Source organism: Polychytrium aggregatum (genome assembly GCF_025602895.1).
Source record: "Polychytrium aggregatum strain JEL109 chromosome Unknown BJ171scaffold_3, whole genome shotgun sequence".
Classification (NCBI taxonomy): Eukaryota; Fungi; Chytridiomycota; class Chytridiomycetes; order Polychytriales; genus Polychytrium; species Polychytrium aggregatum.
Genome location: NW_026516205.1, coordinates 1,125,998 through 1,148,155, shown reverse-complemented (window position 1 = coordinate 1,148,155; position 22,158 = coordinate 1,125,998). Strand labels below are relative to the sequence as shown.

At 57.3% G+C, this 22,158-nt stretch overlaps 7 protein-coding genes across 7 annotated transcripts; 2 read left to right on the top strand and 5 right to left on the bottom strand.

Moving 5' to 3' along the window:
• Positions 1-513: 513 nt before the first annotated feature.
• Positions 514-4,756, bottom strand: BJ171DRAFT_488384 (Sas10 C-terminal domain-containing protein). The gene is made up of 9 exons (XM_053109372.1): positions 4,442-4,756; positions 3,852-3,917; positions 3,517-3,711; positions 3,338-3,412; positions 3,062-3,195; positions 2,575-2,878; positions 1,752-2,428; positions 1,016-1,479; positions 514-851 (listed from the first exon to the last, which is right to left on the bottom strand). Exons 1-9 carry the CDS (start codon positions 4,572-4,574, stop codon positions 593-595), a joined length of 2,307 nt encoding a protein of 768 aa, XP_052971152.1. The 5' UTR covers positions 4,575-4,756; the 3' UTR covers positions 514-592.
• Positions 4,757-5,223: 467 nt separating this feature from the next.
• BJ171DRAFT_627224 (ATPase, V1/A1 complex, subunit E) lies at positions 5,224-7,252 on the bottom strand (the record flags this gene model as incomplete). The annotated part of the gene is made up of 8 exons (XM_053115547.1): positions 5,224-5,339; positions 5,442-5,529; positions 5,737-5,900; positions 6,099-6,255; positions 6,501-6,610; positions 6,657-6,659; positions 6,761-6,814; positions 7,199-7,252. The coding sequence occupies 8 exons, from the start codon at positions 7,250-7,252 to the stop codon at positions 5,277-5,279; spliced, it is 693 nt and encodes a 230-aa protein (XP_052971151.1). The 3' UTR covers positions 5,224-5,276.
• A 1,189-nt stretch (positions 7,253-8,441) lies between these two features.
• Positions 8,442-10,594, bottom strand: BJ171DRAFT_419136 (FAD-linked oxidoreductase-like protein; the record flags this gene model as incomplete). Its single annotated transcript, XM_053107375.1, has 3 exons — positions 8,442-8,582; positions 8,788-9,935; positions 10,291-10,594. 3 exons carry the CDS (start codon positions 10,592-10,594, stop codon positions 8,442-8,444), a joined length of 1,593 nt encoding a protein of 530 aa, XP_052971150.1.
• Positions 10,595-11,510: 916 nt separating this feature from the next.
• Positions 11,511-14,036, bottom strand: BJ171DRAFT_488375 (Longin-like domain-containing protein). The gene is made up of 5 exons (XM_053109371.1): positions 13,815-14,036; positions 12,818-12,900; positions 12,333-12,610; positions 11,772-11,897; positions 11,511-11,670 (listed from the first exon to the last, which is right to left on the bottom strand). Exons 1-5 carry the CDS (start codon positions 13,919-13,921, stop codon positions 11,659-11,661), a joined length of 606 nt encoding a protein of 201 aa, XP_052971149.1. The 5' UTR covers positions 13,922-14,036; the 3' UTR covers positions 11,511-11,658.
• Positions 14,037-18,296, bottom strand: BJ171DRAFT_488373 (uncharacterized protein). The gene is made up of 12 exons (XM_053109370.1): positions 17,678-18,296; positions 17,306-17,519; positions 16,935-17,162; positions 16,593-16,641; positions 16,490-16,498; positions 16,104-16,360; positions 15,749-15,956; positions 15,247-15,573; positions 14,955-15,088; positions 14,778-14,838; positions 14,427-14,584; positions 14,037-14,295 (listed from the first exon to the last, which is right to left on the bottom strand). Exons 1-12 carry the CDS (start codon positions 17,984-17,986, stop codon positions 14,147-14,149), a joined length of 2,103 nt encoding a protein of 700 aa, XP_052971148.1. The 5' UTR covers positions 17,987-18,296; the 3' UTR covers positions 14,037-14,146.
• Positions 18,297-18,691: 395 nt separating this feature from the next.
• Positions 18,692-19,444, top strand: BJ171DRAFT_488372 (stress-associated endoplasmic reticulum protein). The gene is made up of 4 exons (XM_053109369.1): positions 18,692-18,769; positions 18,888-18,968; positions 19,068-19,143; positions 19,327-19,444. Exons 1-4 carry the CDS (start codon positions 18,767-18,769, stop codon positions 19,353-19,355), a joined length of 189 nt encoding a protein of 62 aa, XP_052971147.1. The 5' UTR covers positions 18,692-18,766; the 3' UTR covers positions 19,356-19,444.
• A 341-nt stretch (positions 19,445-19,785) lies between these two features.
• BJ171DRAFT_488370 (uncharacterized protein) lies at positions 19,786-22,134 on the top strand. Its single transcript, XM_053109368.1, has 6 exons — positions 19,786-20,384; positions 20,527-20,616; positions 20,747-20,809; positions 20,936-21,220; positions 21,350-21,436; positions 21,607-22,134. Exons 1-6 carry the CDS (start codon positions 20,022-20,024, stop codon positions 21,910-21,912), a joined length of 1,194 nt encoding a protein of 397 aa, XP_052971146.1. The 5' UTR covers positions 19,786-20,021; the 3' UTR covers positions 21,913-22,134.
• The last annotated feature ends 24 nt before the right edge of the window (positions 22,135-22,158 follow it).

The window sequence follows — 22,158 nt, the reverse complement described above, 5'->3', positions numbered from 1 at the left end:
GAAAGAAACGGGACAGTCACTCTCTGGCATCAGAGGCCTGAAACCTGCCGAACTTCCGTAGGCCCCAGCGAGCAAGCCGTGAGATTGTTTCTCGTCTTGGCTGGCAGTCTCTTTGAGTGGTGTATTCCCTCGACCCTCTGGACAGCTCCATGGTGTATCGATACCAAGATACTCGAGCACACCTGGGATGTGTTGAACTCGTTCACCGAGCACACTTGGTTGTCTCTGGTGGTGTATGAACTGCTCGAAATACCGAGCGAACCTGAGTCTCCGTGGACTGGATGCGAATCCCTTCCCTTGCTTCCAGGATGCATTCCCAAAGGCAATCACCACCTCGATCTTGTGGGACATACTGTTTGGCCATGATTGCGATGAGTGGGTGGGTGCATTCAGTTCCCAGCAAACAACAGCAGTTTTGGCTTCAAGCAGGGGAGGGTGCCCTATATCATTTTGGAAGCGCTGTGAGCTGACAATGCCGACCCGACCCCAATCGGCATATTGCCGAAAAATGTGGCCCATTTCCAGTGCAGGCCGCACACACCCGCATTCGCCGGGAAATCGGCTTGTACGCCATTTATTGCAGCATTTCGTCTCAAACGAAGCGCACACTTCGCGAGGTGTTGGCCTTGATGCCCGTGCTCTCGCCGGCATATGCCCCGAGCTTGGACTTGTCGGCAGCAACGCGGCGGTATGACGGCAGCTTCTTGACGGCGGCCTCGTACTTGAGTCTGCGCTTGACACGGGGGTTGCGATTGGCCTTCGGGCGGCTCGGGGTCAGGCCCTTGTTCTTGAGGATCGTGAAGTTGATGTGACGCTTTTCGCCTTCGCCGACGCTGTCGTTCTCGTAGTATCTGTATTGGCACAGCCGGATGCGAGCGATAAAGTCAGTGGGCTACCCAGTCCTGGCGTCGCTCGCTTGCTGCAGATTCATCAGAGCTCTGCCACCTCCGACCCCCACGCATCCGCTCCCGCACACCATCACCCCGTCCAGGCCAGCGTCCATGCAAAATCCTACCTGTTCTCGAGGTCGCGCTGCTTCATGTCCATCACAGCGGTTTCGCGCTCCTCCTTCTTGGCCCGCTTGGATTTCTGCACGCTCGTGTAGTACTCCAGAGCATCGTCCTTGTCACCGCTCGAACGGCCACGACCGCTCTTGCGTTCGGACGACTTTTTGTCGGCGTCGTCGCCTCGGTCGTACTCCTCGTGCAGCTCCATCATCTCGTCCATGAGATCATCGCCGATATTAATGTCGTTTGGATCAAATTCAAGGTCCTCGTCTCGGCCGCGCTTATTATTTTCGGGTCGCTCGCTATCGAGGGGATCCAGATCGCTCAGATCGGCGCCTCGTCGTCTGTCCTTTTTGCTGTCCTCCCCCTTGGATGGCTCAGGCTTGGCGGACTGAACAACACGGCCAAATCGATCCCGCAGCGGGATATCTTCGTCACCACTGCGCAGCCGTTTTTGAGATTTCGAAATGGCCTAGAGCGGTGGGTTCAACCGCCGACACGATAGGTATGGGCTGTCAATAACTGCGCCATATGCTGCATATTTACGCCGGCCAACGCCTCCGCCCCATCAGTGAACATAGCCCAGCCATGCCGACCTATGCCGACGACATATGATTCAATGAATGTGCGCCATCGGTGCATTGCCGGCAGCCGCTGCGCCGGGGCGAACCGGACCAATTGTTGCCAATGAACTGAAGGGGGGGGGCAGTCATTCATCTCAACGTAACCGCGACTGGAGCTCACCTGGTCGATGCGAGTGACGTGGAACCGCAGACTTCGTCGTTTCTCCTCCTTGTCCAGGATGTCCACATCATCAAGCTCCCGATCCTCGCCAAAATCGGAGATGGCTGCTTTGTTCGCCTTCTTTTTCTTCTTTTCCAGCATATTCTTGCCGCCGAGCTTGACAAACTCGACTTCAGGAACATCGTTTGCGTCATCGGTGTGGTCAGCGAACCGGGCCGCCGCCTTGTCCTTGTCCTTGCCCTTCTTGGGCTTTTTGGAAGCCTTGGATGTCGTTCTCGTTTGAGACTCGATTCGATGCGTCGAGTCCTCAGGGTCCTCAAAGTCCTCATCAGCTTCCGCGTCGTCAACGCCGAGGCTTGCGTCATCGTCACCGTCATCGTCACCATCGCTCTCGAGCCCGCCTTCAACGAGCAGATGAACGCCAGCCATCAGCTTGACCATGCCCTTGGCTTTGTTCTGGGCCCTCTTGCCCTTCTTGCTCTTCTTCTTGGACCCGGCATCGGCAGCATCGTCGTCGTTGACCTTACCCTCGACCTCACTCTCGATCTTTTCCAGCATTTCGCGGAGAGTCACCAGAGTGTCGACCACCGGGTGCTGCTTGGCGTCGACAGCTGGCGGTGGGTTGGCTCGGTATGCGAGGTAGAAGGCTACATTGGTGAGGTACACGAGCAGGAGCCCTGGAAACGTGACGAGATCAGGGGATCCAGAGCATACACAACACAGCTCCGTGTTAGATCACCATCATACGGGCCATGGCAGCGAACCAAACTTTGGCTCGCGGCGATCAAAATGACACTTGCTGCGGCGATGAAGGATGGCTTACGGTATTTCAGACGAAGGTACGACAGCGATGCAGAGAGCAACGAGTCGCCGTGCGTTTCGACGTGTCCGTAGCAAAACTTGACGGCTGGACCGATGACGAGATGGAGCTCTTCCCACCGCTCTCGGAATTCTTCCAGCAAATGGATAATCTCGGGCTCGGTATTGCGCACGATCTCTGCCAGCTTGTCGGGCGACAGAGTGCTCAAGCCCTTGTCGAGCACTTCGACTTGGGGCGTCGACGATCCAAAGAGGCCACCGTTGATGTTCAGATGGTCAAAGTCGTCGGTCGAGACTGGAACCAGGGTCTAGCAAAGCGGATGCGCTTAGGTCAATCCCGTACTCTGTCCCTCGGCAATGTGTGAGGGAAAGGAGTGGAGGCTCCCCACCATCCGGCTGCCAATTTGACTTGAATGCACAGCCTACTCCGGACACAATCTACTCGCAGTTGCTGCAAGCAGGGCGTAGCTAGCTGTGCGCGACTGGCATACCTCGGCCTTCATTCCGGCTTCACCCTTGACTCGCCGGGCCAGGCTGTCTTCCAGGTCGTCGATGTAATCCTCTTCACCCATTTCATCCAGGCGCTCCTTCCGCATCCTCAGCGCCTCAATCTCTTCTTCCTTGGCTGGGGACAGGAATTAAGGACCGATTGTATCACAGAAACAGAGCGAGCAAAGCATGGCAAGTGGCCGTGGCGGCGGTGCGTTAGGCTGGTCGATTGGAATTCGCGGTGCCCGAGCTAATCATTTTGGCGAAGCGGTCCATACCAATATCGTCGTCGAGATCATCTTCACCGTCGTAAAAGCTCCTTCGTGACCGGCCCCAGCTTCGAGGGTCAATTTCTAGGAGAAATACGCAGCGTTCGGTCAGCAATAGCAATTCGACAGCGACACGACGCCGTGAAACTGCACGAGCCAACATCTGAATCAGGTCATCGCGCTCATACCTTCGTCTTTGTCGCGCGTGTCGAGGATATCGTCTACCATCTCAGGCTGCTTCAGATTCCGTCGGATCTTGTCCAAAAGCTGCTCGTCGGGGTCATCCTCGTCGTCCTCGTCGTCCACTTCATCATAATCTGGTTCGCTTTCCATGTCCGAGTCTTGGACATCCAGACCCATCACCTCGACCTCGGATCCAGCATCTTGAGTACCACATAGAGATTAGGTTTCAGACGCAAGAGTCTATCCAAGCTCACCGAGTGCAGTGCCAGGGCAGTTTCGAGCGTGGTGAGCCAATGCAACGACCGCGAATAGCGGCATGAGCAAGAGCATGCAAACGCACCAGAGTCGTCCTTTCGGTCATAAAGTGAAGCACCGCCGAGCGAAATGCTTTCGCGCTGTTGATGGACTGAGCGATGGTGGATATATCATCCATGCATCGATTCCGTGTCCGCCAGGTTCACCCGTTGGCCCAATTTAGATTTGCATTCCGCCCCAAATCCAATGCACAATGGGTTTGCACAGCCGTCGGAGTCAAATCGGTAATCAGGAACATTCAATAATATCGAGTCGTCCGTGTGCCGTTCATTCAATCCGTTCCGTGAGCCCGCATTGCAGATTCAGTCAAATCCCAGTCGATTCCATTCGATTGACGTGGATGTTTCAGGTGCGGCATAATGTCGGTCCGAGGGCCGGGAAAGCAGCGAGTATGATGGAATGGTCAGTGGGTTGGACGGACAAGAGGCGATCCAACAAATGGCACCGTGAAGCTTTGGCTCTTGCTCCCTTCATATGGGGCCAGCCACTTCCTTCTATACTCGACCCGCCCGTTCTGGATGGGGGAGGCGCACAACGACCGTTCTCGCAGAGATCAACGAGGAGATGCGATATACCCTTCCCACCACCGTCAATGCCACAGTGTTCGATTCTCACATTCATCTTCAGAATCGCCGCCTATATCCTCGAAGGTGTTGATGGCCTTGACCGAGGCACCCTTTCGATAGTCGATCTCGGAGTCGGCGACCTCGGCCTGGACATGGACCTTTCTCTTTCCCTTCCGTGCCATTATGGGGAGCAGACTGGCCTCGTGTTCGATAAGGATGTTGCAACGAAGTAGAACGGCGTAGCCTCAGACAGTATCAAAGGCCGTAAAGGGGGGGAGGCTCGGCGAATACTGCTGCTTGCGGGATTGCTGGTCCGCTGGCTTGCTGCGGGGGTGTTTGGATCGGCGTGGACAGGAAATCGCGGATCTGCGCCCGAAAAAAAGAATCACAAATTAAAACTTCATTCCGCCAAGACCGGGGCGGATGGGGATGGGCCATGTCCGTCCCGGATTTGGGCGGCACGTGGACAGCAACCGACAAGACATTTGGCTGGCTGACAACCAACCAACACTCCCTCAGCATTGCCCAACACTCACCGGGCCTGCATCTGGCCGATGCCGGGTGAGAAAGTGCAGCGTCAAGACGAGCGCCGTGCTCCACTCCAAGTAAAGTATGTATTTGCGCAGGGACAGGCACGGCGCGGGCTGGCCATGGTCCTGACACCGGCTGCGATCATATCCCACACCTGCTTGGGCCTTCCAAATCCGCATTTCCTCACTTGTCCGCGCAAGTCGGCCAATCGACAAGCATATAGGAGCAGGCGAGGTCAATGCGAGTGAGAAATCACAAACGAATCAAGTTGAAGAGATAACAGCACTATTGTTGTCTGCACGCCTCCCTTTCACCAGAGCTGGATCGTGGAGCGAGATGATTCGAGCGTGTCTCTAGTCAAAGAACTTGCGGTTGGGCGACGGACCGAAGAGAGTGTATCGGATATCGGGAAGCATCTGGATTGAATGCAGCGTCACATGTATCAGGAAGCGTTGTCCATGTGACGGTATTTTGCAGAACTGTGGCAACACTACTGCTGCTGCTGGCACGCTACTCACTGTGTCGCCAAGCTGCTCCAAGCGGCTCTCCAGCGTGTTCGAGACTCGGATGCGGCCTTCGAGGGAGGACAGGACGACGCCGCCGGCACTGAAAGCAAAGCGGCATACAGGCATACACGTCAGCAGATGCGTCACCATGGGCTGAATGTGGCCCGTGTAAGAAACGGGTGGGCTCCCAATACCAATCGAAGTAGGGCGAGCTTGGATCGGTGTATATCCACACGAAAAGCTCCCTCTGAGGTCGCCGTCTTCTAGCCGCGCTCGTTGATGCCGTAACTGTCCTCGGACTCGTTACCTCGTCTCAGGAAGGGGGTTGGCTTCGTCCAGAGTCAGCGTCACGGGTCGGTTGAGAGCCTTCTTGTACTCCGCGACGGCAATCTCCAAGCCGGCCTTGACCAAGGGCACATCGACCTTGCGACACTGAAGGACAACAAATGTGTCCATGAGTTGGTAGAGACCCTGCATGTACATTGTGTGAGGAAGCGTCAGATCGGACTAGACTTGAGAGATCACTGGACCATGGTGTCGTTGAATGCGATACACCGCACACTAGGCATATTAATCCAGTGCAGCCCCAGCCGAAGCAGCGCCAGCGACGTGAGGAGCTAACGCTCTTCCGTTCTCCAACCGGCCCAATGCTCCCACCGCGCGTCTGACCTGCAGGATCAAATCCTTCAGCAGGTGCTGATACTTGGTCTTGTCTTGGGTGAGCGAGACCAGCTTCGACTTTGCCTCCTTGAACAGCTCCTCCAGCACCTGCTGGCGGGTCTGCAGCACGCGTAGTCGGTTCTTGTTGATGTGGTTCGACTGAGCGCTGCCCTCGCACCAGAGAGAAGGTTAGTTGTGTGGTTGTAAACAGAGTGGGGCGGTAACAGTCGCCAAAGGCAGTGCAGTGCTCTCAGCGAGCTACGTTAACCACTGCTGGGTCGGTTCGAGCAGGGTGATCGGCCAGTTGCCATTGGCTTTGCTCGCTTTCAACACAGGACCATGCGTATGCCGTCGCGGTCGTTTCTGCTGTTACTGCTGCTACTGCTGCTACTCTTGGATCCAAGCACTCACATCTTGCGTTGGACCTCAGACTGCTTGAGCTTCTTCTGGTAAAAGGCTTCGATGGCGAGAGTCTCTTGGCGCACGAGCTTGGCCTTTTCGATGTTGAATTCTTCGTCGGCCTGGTCGATCCGAATGGATCCAGATTGACGAACTCAGCCTACTTACGTTCTTTGAGTAGGCGTGTGTATGTCCGCGCCGCAGATGTACACGGCGTCGAACGAGTCTCACAATAGCCCAAAGGGAAGTGCGTGAGGCAGCAGATGCATTACCTTGACTTTGATTTCGCGCGCCTTCTCCAAGGCCTCTTGCTTGATGAAGCTGACCTGCGATATCGAGCGAGGCGAAGCGGGAAAAGCAAGCAGTCAGACCCAGGCGGCTGAGCATGCCCAGTCGCGATGGGGTGGATGTAGGATAGATGGCTGGACCCATGCATCTTGGCAATCGAGTTGTGAGGATGTGGCCACTTGGAGAGAGAGCACTCGTCCCTTGCTCCACTCCATCTTCTGACGCCGCTGCTACCTTCCTTCGGCATAAAGAAATCGCACGACCCGCGCAGACCCCAGTTACGGAGCCATTCGAAGTCGGGACGTTGGCGCGTGCTCCATTGCTCGTCGTCGTTCCCTCCCCGTCCTCCTCCAGTATCCACTCGTGCGCCGTCACAGGGAGCCATCAGAGCGGGTTATTGTATGACATGCTACTGAATTTACCATCTTTTGCATCTCCTGCTGGACTTCGTTATCGTTCAATCCTCGGCCGGCCATGTTGGAGTCGATTCAGCGAGTCTGGATGCAGATGGTCGAGCGGGATGTGGACGTGGAGGTGGATATGCGGAACGGATGCGGAGAGCATGCGGAGAGCATGCGGAGAGGATCAGGACAGGGTCACGACAGCGTCCAGATGGACAGTATATAAGTTGGCGAAAGGATAGGTGGAGCAAACGCTGGTCTGTAGTCTCGACCGCTCCGCATCAAGCCAAATTCTCGTTCGAGAGCCAACCGACAGATCATCATCCGCGACAAGAAAGAGGGGGGGGGAGAAGGTGATGTGCAAAAATGGAGGCCATCCCGCCCGTCTGGATGGCGACCGGCACAGATACCGACCGGTATGTGCGGGGGGGAGTCTGTGTTTCGTTGGAGAAGCCTTGCAGTCTCCGAGCTGTGCGCGCTGTTAGGGGCAAAGAGAAGCAGGCCGGCAACTGAATCTGCGAACAACGAGGCCGTTTCCCTCGTCGCGAGGAGCCAGGGTTGGTCTCGGACAGACACAAGCCAAGAGCGAGACACCAGCGAGCGAGATCGTCACGTGGCTGGCTGGTTGATCGACTGATGCAAGAATGCCACCGACCCATAGTGCAACCACATTGCTGTCGACAGCAGCGACGAGAAGCCGATGGCTGGATGACTGTGCATGCATGTATTCAGAGTGCGCAGGATATTCGACACCAGCCATAAATACAGTGCGACCCGTCTCAGCGATGGAAAACAAATAAGAAAGAAGCATTGGGGATCTGGGTGTTGTGGTGGCAAAAAAAAATACAAGAACAGGGGATGGATATGTGCACCAAGTGGAACTGGATAAATATTGAGAAAGGGGGGGGGTAGAGAGCATGGCGAAGTGGAGGAGTTGGAATCGATCGAGAAAAGAAACAAGCAAGCGGACAAGAAAAAAACGAGTAAGCAGCATGGCGGAGTCGTGGATGAATATCGTACAGGGTGGGTGTGGGTTATAGACGGGAAAGACCCACAGAATGCTTGTGGAATCGGTTCGGCTCTACTACATTGGAGGGGATCAAGTCCGAGCACGGGCACAGGTTCGTTGCTTGGGAGGGGTAGCATGCTGCTCTGGACGAGAGGACGATCGACCTGCATGGCAATGTGCTCGTGCAGACGAATGGCGAGAAAGCTACCGTCGGGCCACCGGGTCGTCAGCGCGGACTGCACCCACAGAATCCATTTACTTGAGGGTCAGGCGGCGGACAAGCTCGTCAGAGAGGGTCTTGCGGTCCTCTGCAACGCCTCCAAGGAGGGACGAGTTCTCTTGAGCACGACGCAGGAGGTATGGGATGGTGACAGAAACCGGTCCATAGGGAACGTACTGTAGATGAAGAGAAGCAAATCAAGTCAGCGGCCCAGTCAAGCAGACACGACAGCAATGCCACACCAAGCACCACAACACAACCGAAGCATCGTGAGGCACCAGTCGAGGCATCAGTCGAGGCATCAGTCGAGGCATCAGCCAAATCTCAGAGCTTCGCATATCCACACCAAAATCACGCTCCTAACCCACGCTCCAAACCCACCTTGTACACCTTGTATCCGTCACCAGCGAGTCCGTAGGTCGTGCTATCGTTCATGCCCATGAGCTGGGCAAAGCCGACACGGTTCTCCTTGCGCTCGATTTTGTACTCGTCCATGAGCTTGCGGGTGATCGCAACGGAGCCCTTGTTGTGGCTGGCAACGACAAAGGCAACGGGGATGTTGCCCTCGGGCGCGGCCGTCGACTGGATCTTGCTGATCAGGAACTCGATGGCGCTGTTGTAGACCTGGTGAGTGGCCTCGATGTTGGGGTTGATGGGGTCCTCGTACGAGAATTCTTTGGCACGCTCACGCTCCGAGACCATGTAGGCACCACGGACGATCTTGCAGGCAAAGCTGTAGTCGCCGCGCTCGGAGCGGATCATGTCGGCGCTGAGGCGCGAGTACGTGTCCTTGAGATAGCACTGATAGGTGTTGTAGACGATCGGGAAGGCGGGGCCGTTGAGGCTGCGGCGCGGGTTGAATTTTTTGGACAGGTAGAGGGCATAGTCGTCGATGGCCGGCTGGAAATAGGTCTGCTCGGCATCGACAAAGATACGGACACCGGTTTGGCGGGCATGTTCAAACATGCTGTCGATCTCGGTAACGACCAGGTCGGAGGTGGCAAAGTCCTGTTCGGTGGCGAGTCTAAAGTCCTTGTGGGAGTTGAGGGGCTCGAGACCCAAGAGAGCGGTGCGGGTGGCGGCGTTGGTGATGGTGAATGTATCGGTGACATCGATCCAGTCGACTGGGCGACCCGTCCGGGCAGCCAGCGGGAAGCTGGCAGCGCTCAGCGACGGGAAGCGCTGCAAGAAGGCAGCCAGCTCGGCGGCATTGAGCTGGCCGTCCTTGTCGGCATCGCAGGCATCAAAGACGGTGCGCAGAGCGCGGATCGAGTTGGACCATCGCTGCAAAACGGCGGGCGGCACAAGAGCCGTGATCTTGGCAGCGATAAACGAGTCAGGCTGCATCTTGGCAATGTCGATGCTCTCCTTCATCATCTGCGCGACATGGGCGGTGAAGGCCTTGGCCTCGGCACCAACGAGCTCAGGAGCATTCTCGTCGGCCTCCATGGCGAGATCGAGAATGCTTCCGATGCCGTTCTTCTTGAACTTTTCCATGGTCGGGAGAACCTCCTCGATGTTCTCGCCGCCTGTTGTAGACAGAGACGGAATGCAACAAGATCAGTGGCTGGCCAGCGAACGGGCTGTGTCCCATGCGAAGGTGCGAGACGACGTGCGTCACAGTCAGTCACTATGAGCGGGCACAGCGAGTAACATGGCGGGTGGGTCTCGAGCAGAGCCAATCACCTCCCCCCGCTGGGCACACTCCACGGCCGACCCTTGGACCGTCCTTCAGCAAGATGGCAGAGGCCTGGGACGCTGCCGATGCGGACGGCAGGGTGGAAATGGGCCGTGCACACCGGGAAACAGAAGAGACTCTGCGGGCCAGAATGAGGAGTGGCTGCTGCACAGCACTACCGCCCACACAACGAGTGGCATACGCACCGCAAAAGTGCTTGAAGAAGGTGTTCTTGATGCCCCAGTAGATGGGAGCGTGGACATTGGCCTTCTGGGCCGTATCGAGGATGGGCGCCGAGATCTCGGCAATCTTGGGCACGGTGCAGAGGCGGAAGACCATCATCGAGTTGATGAGATCGATGGTGGACTTGTCCTTGTAGGGCCGGGCGTTGTTAGCGCTTGGCTCCTGGGTGCGCAGGGCCGAGGAGCTCGAGAGCCAGCGGCCCGACCGAGGACCACGAGTACTTTTGGATGCCACACGGGCAGCAGAGAGGCCACGGGCAGAGTACATGGTGCTGTGCGGGTGGTGAGGATGGTTTGGGCGATGAATGTGCTTGAGGAAGATGCTCCGACGGAGTGAGAGGCTCAAGAGACGCTGAAGAGAGACTGGGCGGACTGTAGATATTGGGAGCAGAGGCTGTGAGAATCGCGGCTGGAGGATCGATTCGGCGTCGACGATGCAACTGGAGAGGGCGGCAGGACGAGTAGGTCTGGAAGCAGCAGCACGGAAGCGGCGAGAGCGGGATTTATAGGGGCAAGGACGGGCCGTGGGGGGGGGAGAACAGGCGGCTGGCCAGGCTCAGACGAGCACGCACCTGAAGGAGATGGGCGACGGAGACAACAATCAGCCCGGGGACGACAAGGCTTGCGGGAGTCGACAGCGCGGCAAGGCGATGAGATGCAGAGGAGAGGGCAGCGAGAGCGAGGGACGGCGGGCGGCCTTGCAATATCCGTTGCGGGCCTTGCAGAGGCTTTCCCGCGGGGGCAGCGACGGGAAGGCGACCCGACGGGAACACAGGGCCGACAAGCGACGGCGGCGCAACGAGCCGATGGGCCGCTGTGCGACGGTGTCGCTTTCGGAGTCGATAATGGTGTCGGTGGTGGTTGTGGTGGTTGTGGTGGTTGTTGCGCTGGCTGTGGTGGTGGTTACGGTGGTGGTTGCGGTGGTGGTTGCGGTGGTGGTGGTTGCGGTGGTTGTGGTTACGGTGGTGCTGCCACCAACGCTAATGCCATGTCGACATCGCTGTCGACACCGCTGTCGTTAATAGTGTCGATGCCGACCCCGCAGACAAATCCCCACAGCGTTTCCCGCATCCGCTGCGCACGCCTTGCTGCCGCCGGGGCGATGAGATGGGCGCGCATCTGACCACCAGCCCCCCGCTCCCGGCCGTGGGTGTTTGGGGCGGCCGCCGCGTGGCTGGCCAGGCTCTGTGCACCCTTTGCTGTATTCTACAACTCGACCCCGTCCACAGAGCATGCACCGCACAATACATCCTGCTCCCGTCCGGCTGCTTTGGTGCGTAACGGCACATCGCATGGCCCATCCGGGATCTTGTCATGCTGGCTCACAAGGCTTCAGAGGTAGGACTGCGGATACGGGCGGCGGCGTTAGAATCCAGCGCATGCAGCCCGCCTCGTTGCCCAGCACCCGCCTGAGCATCGCCGTGCCCGCAAACAGGCACACTTACACAGCACTTGTTATTATCCTTGGCTGCCTTGAAGAACACCTTGGACTGGGTCGAGAGCTGGTCCGACTTGGCCACCAGGTCGTCGAGCTTCTCGCCGCGCTCCAGCAGCGTCTGCATGGTCTTGTGCTGCAGAGATCCGTGCTGTCTGTTAGTTCATCGTTCTTGCCATGAACTCCCTTCCTCATGCACCTCCTCCATCATGCATTCCGCCATGCACTCCGTCACTTCCGATCCGTGTGGCCCACCCAACCTCGCCCCCTGGCCCCACCCCCACCCATGTGTTTCCGCCGCCGTTTCCGTCGCTGTTTCCATGGGCACATGTCCATGGATCTCCAGCCAAGTGCAGTCCGCGACTCATGGATGCTTCGTCATTTCGATCCACGACCGCATTTGCCACGCCGACTCATCGCCGTTGCCGCCAACTTCATCCTCGACCACGAACAGCAATCCGACTGCGTCATACTGGTCAGCTCCATCGAGGACGCACCTCGCCAACTCGGGATCGCTACCCTCCCCCGCTCGCACCATCCCTCTGCATCAGACCGACATGGCTCCACTCACCAGGACAATCTTGGTATCGTCAAGTTCGCGCTGCACTCGCAGGAATGGGTCCGCTCCCTCGGGGTTCTGGAAGGTCTGCAGGTGCGTTTTCAGCTCCGGGTAGGCCGGTTGGGTCTGCGCGGGCGTCAAGCTGGCCCACTGCGACTGAGGGAATCGGCCTGCAAACTCCTCGAGCAGTCGGTTCAGCGCAGAGAACGCCACTCGGGTCGGATATTCGCCGTCCGTGATCATCACGGCGCTGAGGCCGTCAACCCGGGTGTAGACGTTGCCAACGTAGTCTGGCGGTAGAGGTGTCAAGCCATTGTCAGCCATCCTGTCGATATCACGCCGTTGCACTCGCGTCGCTATGCTGCACGGAGGCAGACGCATTCTGCAGCTCGGCCAGTAAGTGCACTCTGCGGGATGACCAGCGACATATCACCTCAGCATCGCCATCGGTGACAAGTCCCCGTCTATCCATCACTCCTCGTCCCGTTTGAACTTACTATCCGACTCGATCTTCTGACGCACTCCAGGCTGGGTGCGTTCGGCAGCAGTAACCGAGAAAAAGCCCATAAACTCTTGGACACTGCCGATTCCGGGAATGGGATGGGAGGGTACGCATGTGGTTGGATCGAAACCAGGGAACCGGGTTAGTCCACTGCACATGCAAGCATACACCGCCAAATGGGACTCGATTGTCCTGAAGCACAGGAATTCCTGTCGACCATGTCAGCCGAGACAGTCCAGAGATCCGATGCGAGCAAAAGCAGCTCTGCGGTCCTGTGTTGGATAGTGTAGGGATCTTGGGATCCTTGACTCGACGATGCCCATTGTCGGCGTTGCCGTCGACACTGCTTCTCCATAAAGCTGACGCCACCGCTTGTGCTGCCGGTATCTCTTTGGCTTGCATGCCGGCACAGAGCCGCAATGGAGGCATAGTTATTGCGGCGACGCCGATGTGGTTCCTCCAGAGCCAAGCCAAGCCAAGCCATCCTTCGTTGCAGCTTTTGGCCACCTTGACCGAGGTCCGTTGAAGCCGAAAACACCGGTGCTTTCTATGGCTGTTTGAGGGCACATGCACTTCCCTTCTTCCATTCAGCCTGGAGACAACGGTATTCCGGGGACATGGGGGCCAGCGAGCGGCTCCAGCCACGATAGGCTCCAGCCTTGACCCATGCAACGGCGATGCATTCTTGAGCACACAGGGTGCAGCACCTCCGACAGCAAAGTGAAGCTGGCTCCCGATGTTGGCCGAGCGCCAGCCAGGGTATCGTCCAGAGTGTCGTACATGCCCAGAGTTGCCTCCCTGCTTCCTGCTCTCCCTCGTTCTCTGTCCGGCGACAACGACGAGCGGAGGGAGGGACGTTGCTGCCTCAAAGCTCAGAGGCAGATAACGCCCAGCGACTCCAAGACTGTCGCTCGGAGACAACGAGTATGCAGGCTTCGAGCGACTGCAGGCAAGCATCGCAGCAGAATGAGCAAGCGACAGACGATATGTACCTGCCCCTCTGGAAGAACGAAAAGGTCGACAGGTCCGTCTCGACGGCGAGGACCTTGGCGGTGCCCTGGCTGCTGCGGAGCAGGATTGAAATCGCAAAGACCTTCATTTTTGCTGTGTGCTTTGGTTGCGGAGAGTGTGGATGCGCGGGTGTCTGACAGGGGGGGGACTTTTATTCGAGGCAGCAGGCCGGGGATGGAGATGTGTCGTTGGAACCTCGATGGCAGCCAGACAAGCCCGGATGCGCCTCGTCGCCATCGCCGCCACCTCTCCGCATCATCGCCTCTCGCCGCGCCTCGCTGTCCTCTCGCTCGCGCCTCGCTCCTCGTCCCAGCTAGCTGTCACGTGGGTCCTCCTCCAGTGGCGGCGAAGTGCTCGGCAGCCTCGTCGACAGCGCCGGCACAGTATCATCAGAGCCAGCGCCTGTGCTGGCGGTGCCTGTGCTGTCAAGCTCAAGGGAACCAAAGCCCAGAGACGAGGCGTCTGATAGCCAAAGATGCGTACAGCCCGGTCAGAATCGCAAGCGAGAGGGCCCAGAGTCATGCGAAAGGCAGCATCGGCCCAACATTTCCCACAGCTCTCCGCCAGCAGAATTCGCAGAGTATGCTACTCACATGGTGATCCAAGGTCGATCGGCACGTCGGACTCGTCGTCGCTGCCCGTCAGGTACCGGGTCGTCTCCTTCCGCACGACTTCCTCGAGTCCCTCCCATAGCCGCGATGCCGCCAAGACCTGGGACAGATGCGAGGCAGAGTCGATCTGGGCTTGCAGACTACCGGGGGTAAACATGCCCAAAAGCACACGGGTCAGCACGGCAATACTTGTCCGTGGCGCTTTGCCAAGGCGTACCAGAAACGGCCATGGACCCACTTTCGGTCAAGATCCAGACGCAGCCTGTCTACAACCGCGGATTTCCGGTCGCCACTTGGATGATGCAGGCGTAGTATCGGAACGGGTGTCCTTACCGGGCAATGTTGCATAGCTTCAGGACGAACGGGTGGTTCAGCGAGCGACCGTGCGGACCCCCTGCAGCCATGAAGCACCGCCAATCGGTTAGTGCATGGCGTGATAGCCGCTGTTCGAAACCATGGCGGCAGACGGGCCGGAGTCGCATCCTGTCAGTCACTCCTTCCGGCGCTTACCTGCTTGGAAGTGAGCGCTGGCATACTTGAGCATAACAGAGTCGCTCATCAGGGTCTGAAGTGTCGGCAGATGGTCCGACGTGACTCCGTGCGCGAGAAGTTTCAGAATGGCTGATTGCACGATGCTGCTTTCGCTACAGCCAGACGTTGTTCGGTACCGGAGCGAGTTTGAATGAGTCAGAACAGCGTCGAGAACGCGGACGGTACACCCAAGGATCGGCGACTGTCGCCGCAGCACTGCGGTATCCTTGCCTCCTCGCCCAAGCAAGACAAACATGCGAGCGTATCCAACCTGTTGCATTCAAATAGCCACGAGCAGAACAGCGCCCAGGGCACCCGGCCCGCGAGCTGGTCGACAACGCTACTCTCCAATGGCGAGTCAACGGTCGACTCTGGAGCCAAGACAAAGCCCAGCATCTCTCGGAAGATGTCGTAGAACAGCAGCCGGGTTGTGGTCGCCAACGGCGGGTCGTGCTCCAGGCTGCGCTGCACCAACAAGACCAGTTTGTCCCAGTGGTCCCAGAGATTCCAAAGCACAGCGCGCTTCAGATTGTGCAGTGGTGGAACGCTTGACTTGTTTGATTCGGCAGAGGCGGGCGCCGGGTTACATCGAGGGATGCTGCACACGAGTTGAACACAGAGGCGATACCGAGTCATTAGCAGCCGAGGCATCGCGAAGCTGAATCTTGTTCGCCTTGCCGCTACAGTGTACGATGGTGATAACAACGGAGGACTGCCCCATCTTCAGGCGCTGGTTTGACGGCGGGTGCACCTTCAGCGATAGTTGCGCATACCTCTTCACGACCAGCGCGTGGAGGGCCAGCATTCCAGAACGAATCGGGAAAGAGCACCTGGGCTTGCACAGAGCGTCGATCATCTTGGACAGGATTTGAAAGTCCAGCTCGACGTTGTGGAAGAGCGCCCCTGCGCCGTCAATCACGGAGGAGTCTTCGACCGTCTTGACAAAGAACTCTGCTGCGGCCGCCGACACGGTCGGGTTGTCTATAGGAGCAAGGCGAGGGACAGGAATGAATGGATAAGATGTTGCAGGAGTCCGCCATCTCCTTGATGCCATACAGTACCACCTGAACAGGTGTCTAGCATGGCCATAGCCACCTCACGAGTGACTTCCAAAAGTGGCCCACCCACCTTGGATACAAATCAGGTCGATCACGCTCTCGACAAACTCGGTCGACGCAAACAACTCCAGGCGCTCCAGGCGCTTCTCGAGTGTCTTGGGTCGCAGCGGCGCAAACACAATCTGCGAGAGCGTGTCCGAGATCGGAGGCTCGGCGATATACCGCAGCAGTTGGAATAGATATGGGCGGTGGATCTCGGGGCAGATCTCGGTGATGGTGGTGTCGATAACGGTGTCGTGGAGCTCGGCGATCGACAGGAACGCTTTTCTGCAAAAGCCAGCGGCCACATTTCCAATCAGTCAGGCGCTGTGCGTCCGCGGCTTCATGGTGCAGGATATACAGGCTCAACAGTGCAGGAAGGCACGACATTGAGCGATGCACGCCCGAGCACAGTACCGAAAGTGTCTGCGGACGACCATTGGAGAGGATGCATCAGTACAATGGCCTTCGTGGCGGCAATGCGCGCACATATATGTGCGATGCAGACACACGAACTGACCTCAAGTTGCCCTCGGCGCCTGTTTCAAACACCCGAAACAGGCCCATCACTGCCCATGCATTCCCGCATCGCGAGCCCAGGCCGAGTTGTTCACATCCAATTCAATGGCAAGCCGTCGTGTCGATCCATTCCAGCAAGTCAGCGTTTCGCATTCCCGCATGATGGTACGGTGGTGGACCGATTTAGCGGCGATTCGATATCCAGATAGGCAGCAGCAAGTTCACACAAGAACAAAAATAGAATCAAATACGTCCAGCCTGGCCTAACACTAGGTCGCCCAGCATACAGCTCGGAGCTCACGCCGGTTCTCAGTCCCGTCCCATCTTCTGCCATAGATCTTACCGATTTGCGTCAGAAACTGGCTCACAAACTTCTTATTGATGGCCGCTCGGCTGCTCAGCACTTCCATCGCTTGATAGGATCGACGCATGGCAACCGGATCGGTTTCGTCTCGGACTCGCCCGCAGACGTCGCTGTTGATCAACTCACAGATGGATAGCGATCCAGCCAACAGCGCCGATTCAGATACATTGTTTCTCGATATGTACCCCAGCAAAACATCAATCATCCCTGTCGACAGTCGGGCCGGTCGATAAAATAACGGACAGAGTATGCACAATCGGTCAGCAGAGAGCGAACGGCGCCGACGCCATCCTCGCTGCATGCCGTTTGGTCCTCAGACTCCTGGCCGACTCATCAGCCACCCGAGATACCTTCCATGTCCATCGACTTGACCATATGATCGTCTAGCTGCGGCGTGGCTAGATCCAGGAAGCGCTCCAGCACAAACTTTTGGATGGCCGAGCCAGTCATCAGATTGTGGACTCCGAAAAAATGCGACACCTTCTCGTTGCCATATTCGTCTTGCTCCGCATAAAAGGGGACATTGATGTCGTAGATGAGCCGCCCCGGAAACTCTGCCGCAGTCTGCGTCGCAATCGAAGAAAAGGCATTGGGGCCGATCGGAGTGGGATATTAGGCCGGGGCAAACGATCGTTGACGCACAGATGTGAAGCGGGCGATTCGCTATCGTATGGCTCGGCAGCGAGCACAAGCTGCTCCGAGTACAAGGACACGCAACGTACGGCAAACGTGGGCGACACCAGCTCCGTCTCTGCATTCATGGCGATGAATGGCTTCTCATCATACAGCTCGTCGGTCAGCATTGCGGCACTCTCGTCCTCGGCATCCTCCTCCTCGATGCAGCGTGTCAGGGTGTAGTCGTGCATCAGTTCGTCAACGTCTCCCTCGTCAGTATCGATATCGGCCACGAGCTCAGAGAGATTGGATCTGACGGAATCGGAGGGATACAGCGCGTGGGCTGCCTCGACCTTGCTGGTGGTGAGCGCCACGGACAGGGACGAAACGGAGCTGAGCTGCGGTGCGGTCTTCATGTCTTTACAGAATCTAGATGTCGGTTGGTTCCAGCAAGGCGGACGGGTAGACAGACAGCCGAGTCGAGCCGAACCGAGCCGAGCCGATGTGCTGGAAAAGTGCAGCCGGAAAGGCGGAGTAACGGGACTGAAGAGTCGGGACACCGACGATTGCTTCGCAGGCCGATATGGGCTGGGGCCGAGGATCAAAGCCAGCCGTCCAGGGATCGAGATGACGGGTGAATGAACGAATGCGGCTGCGAATGCAGATGCAGATGCAGATGCAGCGGGCGCGAAGACAGATGCAAGCGAGCGAGCGCCGCCGGGAGAGGCGGACTTGATCGAGGGGAGACCAGGGAGCAAGTGTTTTTGGGCAAATTGCACCGCAACCCCGCCGGTCACGTGGGATTGATTTGCTGTGCGAGCAGATACGGGCGAGGACGGCTGGCCATGATGCGCTGGCCATGAAAGGCTGACCATGATGCGCTGACCATCTTACTGAACGTGCGGGCACCAAGCTGGCACCAAGGCACAAGCTTGCTCCGCAATTCGCATGTGTCTGCCGAGCGAGCAGGTCGCAGCAGAGAGCGAGCCAGGACAGAAAACAACCGGCCATTTGGTGGCTGCTTGGTGGCCGCTTTGTCCCCGCCTGCTGCGCACCGAATCGGCTGCCCGGCCAAAAAGGCAGGTGAACAGCGTCTCCATCGCTCAGAGCATCAACCGACACCGATTTCTGTACGGGCTGCCAGGAACAACCCCACTCTGCTTGGATCACCGTCACCGACCACACGGCTTGCAAAAATGGTACACTGATGTCTCAGCACTCGCAGAACCAGCTGAGACGGGCGATCTCCTTCCTTCAGTCCCAGACCGGATGTCTGCTTGTTGACTGTGATGCTCGCTCTGTCTTGCCGACTCCTAGCCTTCCACACCGACGATCCGTGCACGCAACAACCAGTACAAGGAGAACATCCACAAGCGTGGGATGGTCAAGAAGAGCGAGGTGAGGGAGAGGCTTGGGCAGCGATCGCTGCATCTCACAGCCTGGCTCAGCTCCAGACTGTCGATGGGATCCGCTCTGCTAACTCGCATGTCGATCCAGCAAAAGGAGGAGGACGTCAAGCCTCGCCTGGATCCGTACCTGATGGCCTTTATCGCCTTTGTGGTCATTGGTTCAGGTAAACTGCATCTCGATTGATTCGGCGGCGACAGATGGGCCTCGTTGCTTCGCTTGTTCCTGCATATCATCCTCAGCTGCTGTTTGCTCTGATCGATCCGATTGAATCAGTTGCTTCGCCGCACAGAAGCCCACCATATCAGTAGGCACATGCTAACCACTCGCTCCGCTGCTCTGGTCGCAGCTGTCTTCAGCATCTTCAGCCGTCTCTGAGTCCATGTCGATTCAGAAGCAGTCCCCACTGTCGTCCCAATCCTGGGAGCATGATCTTGAATACAGCCGCTTGACGTCCCTGATGAAAACATCGCATCTGCCGCGAGACTGCTGGCATCGTGTGCGGATTGCTCCATGGCGATGGACGAACTATTGATCGATTTGTTTGAATTGGGACTTATATCATGTTCAGAACGAAACGGGACAGTGCCCCCGTTTTCATTGAACATGCAGTGCGAGATAACTCGCTCCAGTAGTGGATGGTGCTCTTGGACACACTGAAGCTGGAGACAAACCCTTCCCAGGTGGCCATGACCAGAGCATGGTATTCGGAGGCAACAAAATATTCGGTCAGTGGTCAAAAAATCCGGAACGTCCCTTTTTTTCATTGTACTTGCTGTATTGCACTGTAACGTTGTGCATGATGCTGGGCCTCTCGACAAGCATCAAGCGCCAGATGCGGATTGAAGCACCACCGGGCCTGCTGTGATTCTCGTCGATGTCATCAGGATTTGTAATTGCTGTTTGAGAGTTGCAACTGGCAGTACTTGAGGCAGCGAATGTTCCCGCACTGCTCGCCAGCCATCGTGCCCCAACAACTCCACCTCTGCCGGACGCCCATATCATTCAACCATCCTTAGTTGCTTGTGAGGCTTTTGCGCCACCATGGAGAAAGAGCATGCACTCGAGGAGCTGGACGATCTGGAGGCGGACCTCGACGGCGTCGACCGAGAGGCTTTGATCAAGCGACTCAAACCCAGCCATCAGCCCCCCAAGCGCATTTGCGGCTGGCAAGAAATCGCCGACCGAATCTATGCGACACGGGGACTCTGGTACATGGTCCTGTCCTCGGCCAGCTTCACGGGGATGAGTTTGAGCATGAAAATACTGTCCAACGGGCCTGAGCCCCTTCCCCTCTTCGAGGCCGTGTTCTTCCGGACCAGTTTGGTCTGGATTATGGCCATTGCGACCCTCTATTTGAGCAAGGCGCAGTACATCTTTTCCGGCCCGCCTGGAGTTCGGATGCTGGTATGCAACTGGAGCTTCGCAGCATCCCGTGGCATGACTATGATTGCAGTCCGTCTTTCTAGCCTCCCAAGAATATCGGCGGATTTCGTCGCTGCAATGACAGACGCTAATGGCCCCTCGTCCCGCTCGCTGTCCGCCGTAGCTTCTGTTCCGGGGCATCCTTGGATTCTCGGGGCTCTCATGCTCGGTCTACGCGCTCTCCTGCCTCTCCGTTGCCGAATCCACGGTGTTGGTACGTTTTCTTGGTCGCTGCTGCCCGATTCCGCCTCGCTTTGTAGGCGACGATCTGGGCACGAAGGATAGAGAGCATGGTGGGGGACAGTTCTTCCCGATTTACTCACCTCGTGCTGCTTGATGAACAGGGCTTTATGTCGCCGTCGTTCACAGGCATCCTCGCCATCTACTTTCTCAAGGAGCCCTGGGGGGTATGTGTGCCCCAAACGGCCCTGTGCTAGTATTTTTGAGACTCTTGCTGCGTGCGCTGCCTTTCCCGACAGCTACTCTTGTTCCGAGAGCTAACCTGTCTGCTTTGCGCACTCTACTCAACCAAGCTCAAAGATGCAGTATGTACAATCCTCTCATTGGTGGGCGTCATCTTTGTTGCCCACCCCGAGGCCATCTTTGGGAAGGCCGACCCGTTCTCGGTGTACGTAGATGACGACAGCGCCGTCGATATGGCCACTGCCGAGACTCCCAGCTCGAGCGGAACTTCGCCATCTTCCCTTGGTGTCGTCGTCGCCCTGGCGGGCGCGTGCTTCTCTGCGGGCATCTATGTGATCATCCGCAAAATCGGCGATGCGGCCAGCGCCTACCACATCATAGCGTACTTTTCGGCGGTCAGTATTCTGCTCTTGTCCCAAAAACACACGAAGGCCGACGCATGGGATTGCAATTCAAGTGCGGACGGTGGCTGTTTTCGTCATCGCTCGTCCCAGCATCTGAAGACTCTCGATTGCGACCCCCAGGTCGGAGCCGTATTCGCTTGCATCGGCGGGGCGGTGATGCCAAACGAGCCCTGGATCCTGCCGCAGCTTCCAACAACCTATATGCATGTGAGTATCTTTGAGCTGCAACGTCTGGTCAAGTTGATTGTGCTCGAGACTTTGAGAACAACCTTGCCAAAAAAAAGTCGCCCGTTCGCAGCAACGAGCGGCTTGCTATCGTGCCCTAGTCACTGCAGCACTGACCAACTTTGGATCGTTTCCGGCCAATGACTCGCCAGATCGCCATCATCGGCATCTCTGGATTTGTTGGGCAGATCTTCTTTTCGAGCAGTCTGCAGCTGGTGCCGGCCGGTCGTGCGGCCACGATGAACTACGCCCAAGTTTTGTTTGCGTTCTTGGCCGATTGGCTGCTGTTCAACGTGCGCCCCGGGTTCTGGAGCATCATCGGGACGGCTCTGATCGGCTCGTGCCTGATCTTCATTGCTACTTCCAAGTCTCAAGGCGCTGCCAAGTCCACAGTCGAGAAGAGAACACCCAGTACCTCAGAGCTGTTCCGATTCCAGAGCTCGTCTTCGCTGTTGTGACGAGCGTAGGCGAAGCAGAGTGGTCTGGCAGGCTATCGAGCAGACGAAAGACTGCGTTTGAGCAACGGACTGGGGCACATGATGAAAGCAAGTCGAAGCCAGCTTGATGCACCGATTCAGTGACTTGCATGAGCACCGCGACACCCGGCTTTTGGGTGATTGTTTAGTTTAACATTGACTTGATGCATTCACCAAACCAATAGACTTGGTACATTGATCGAATCATTGACCCGGCACATTGATCAA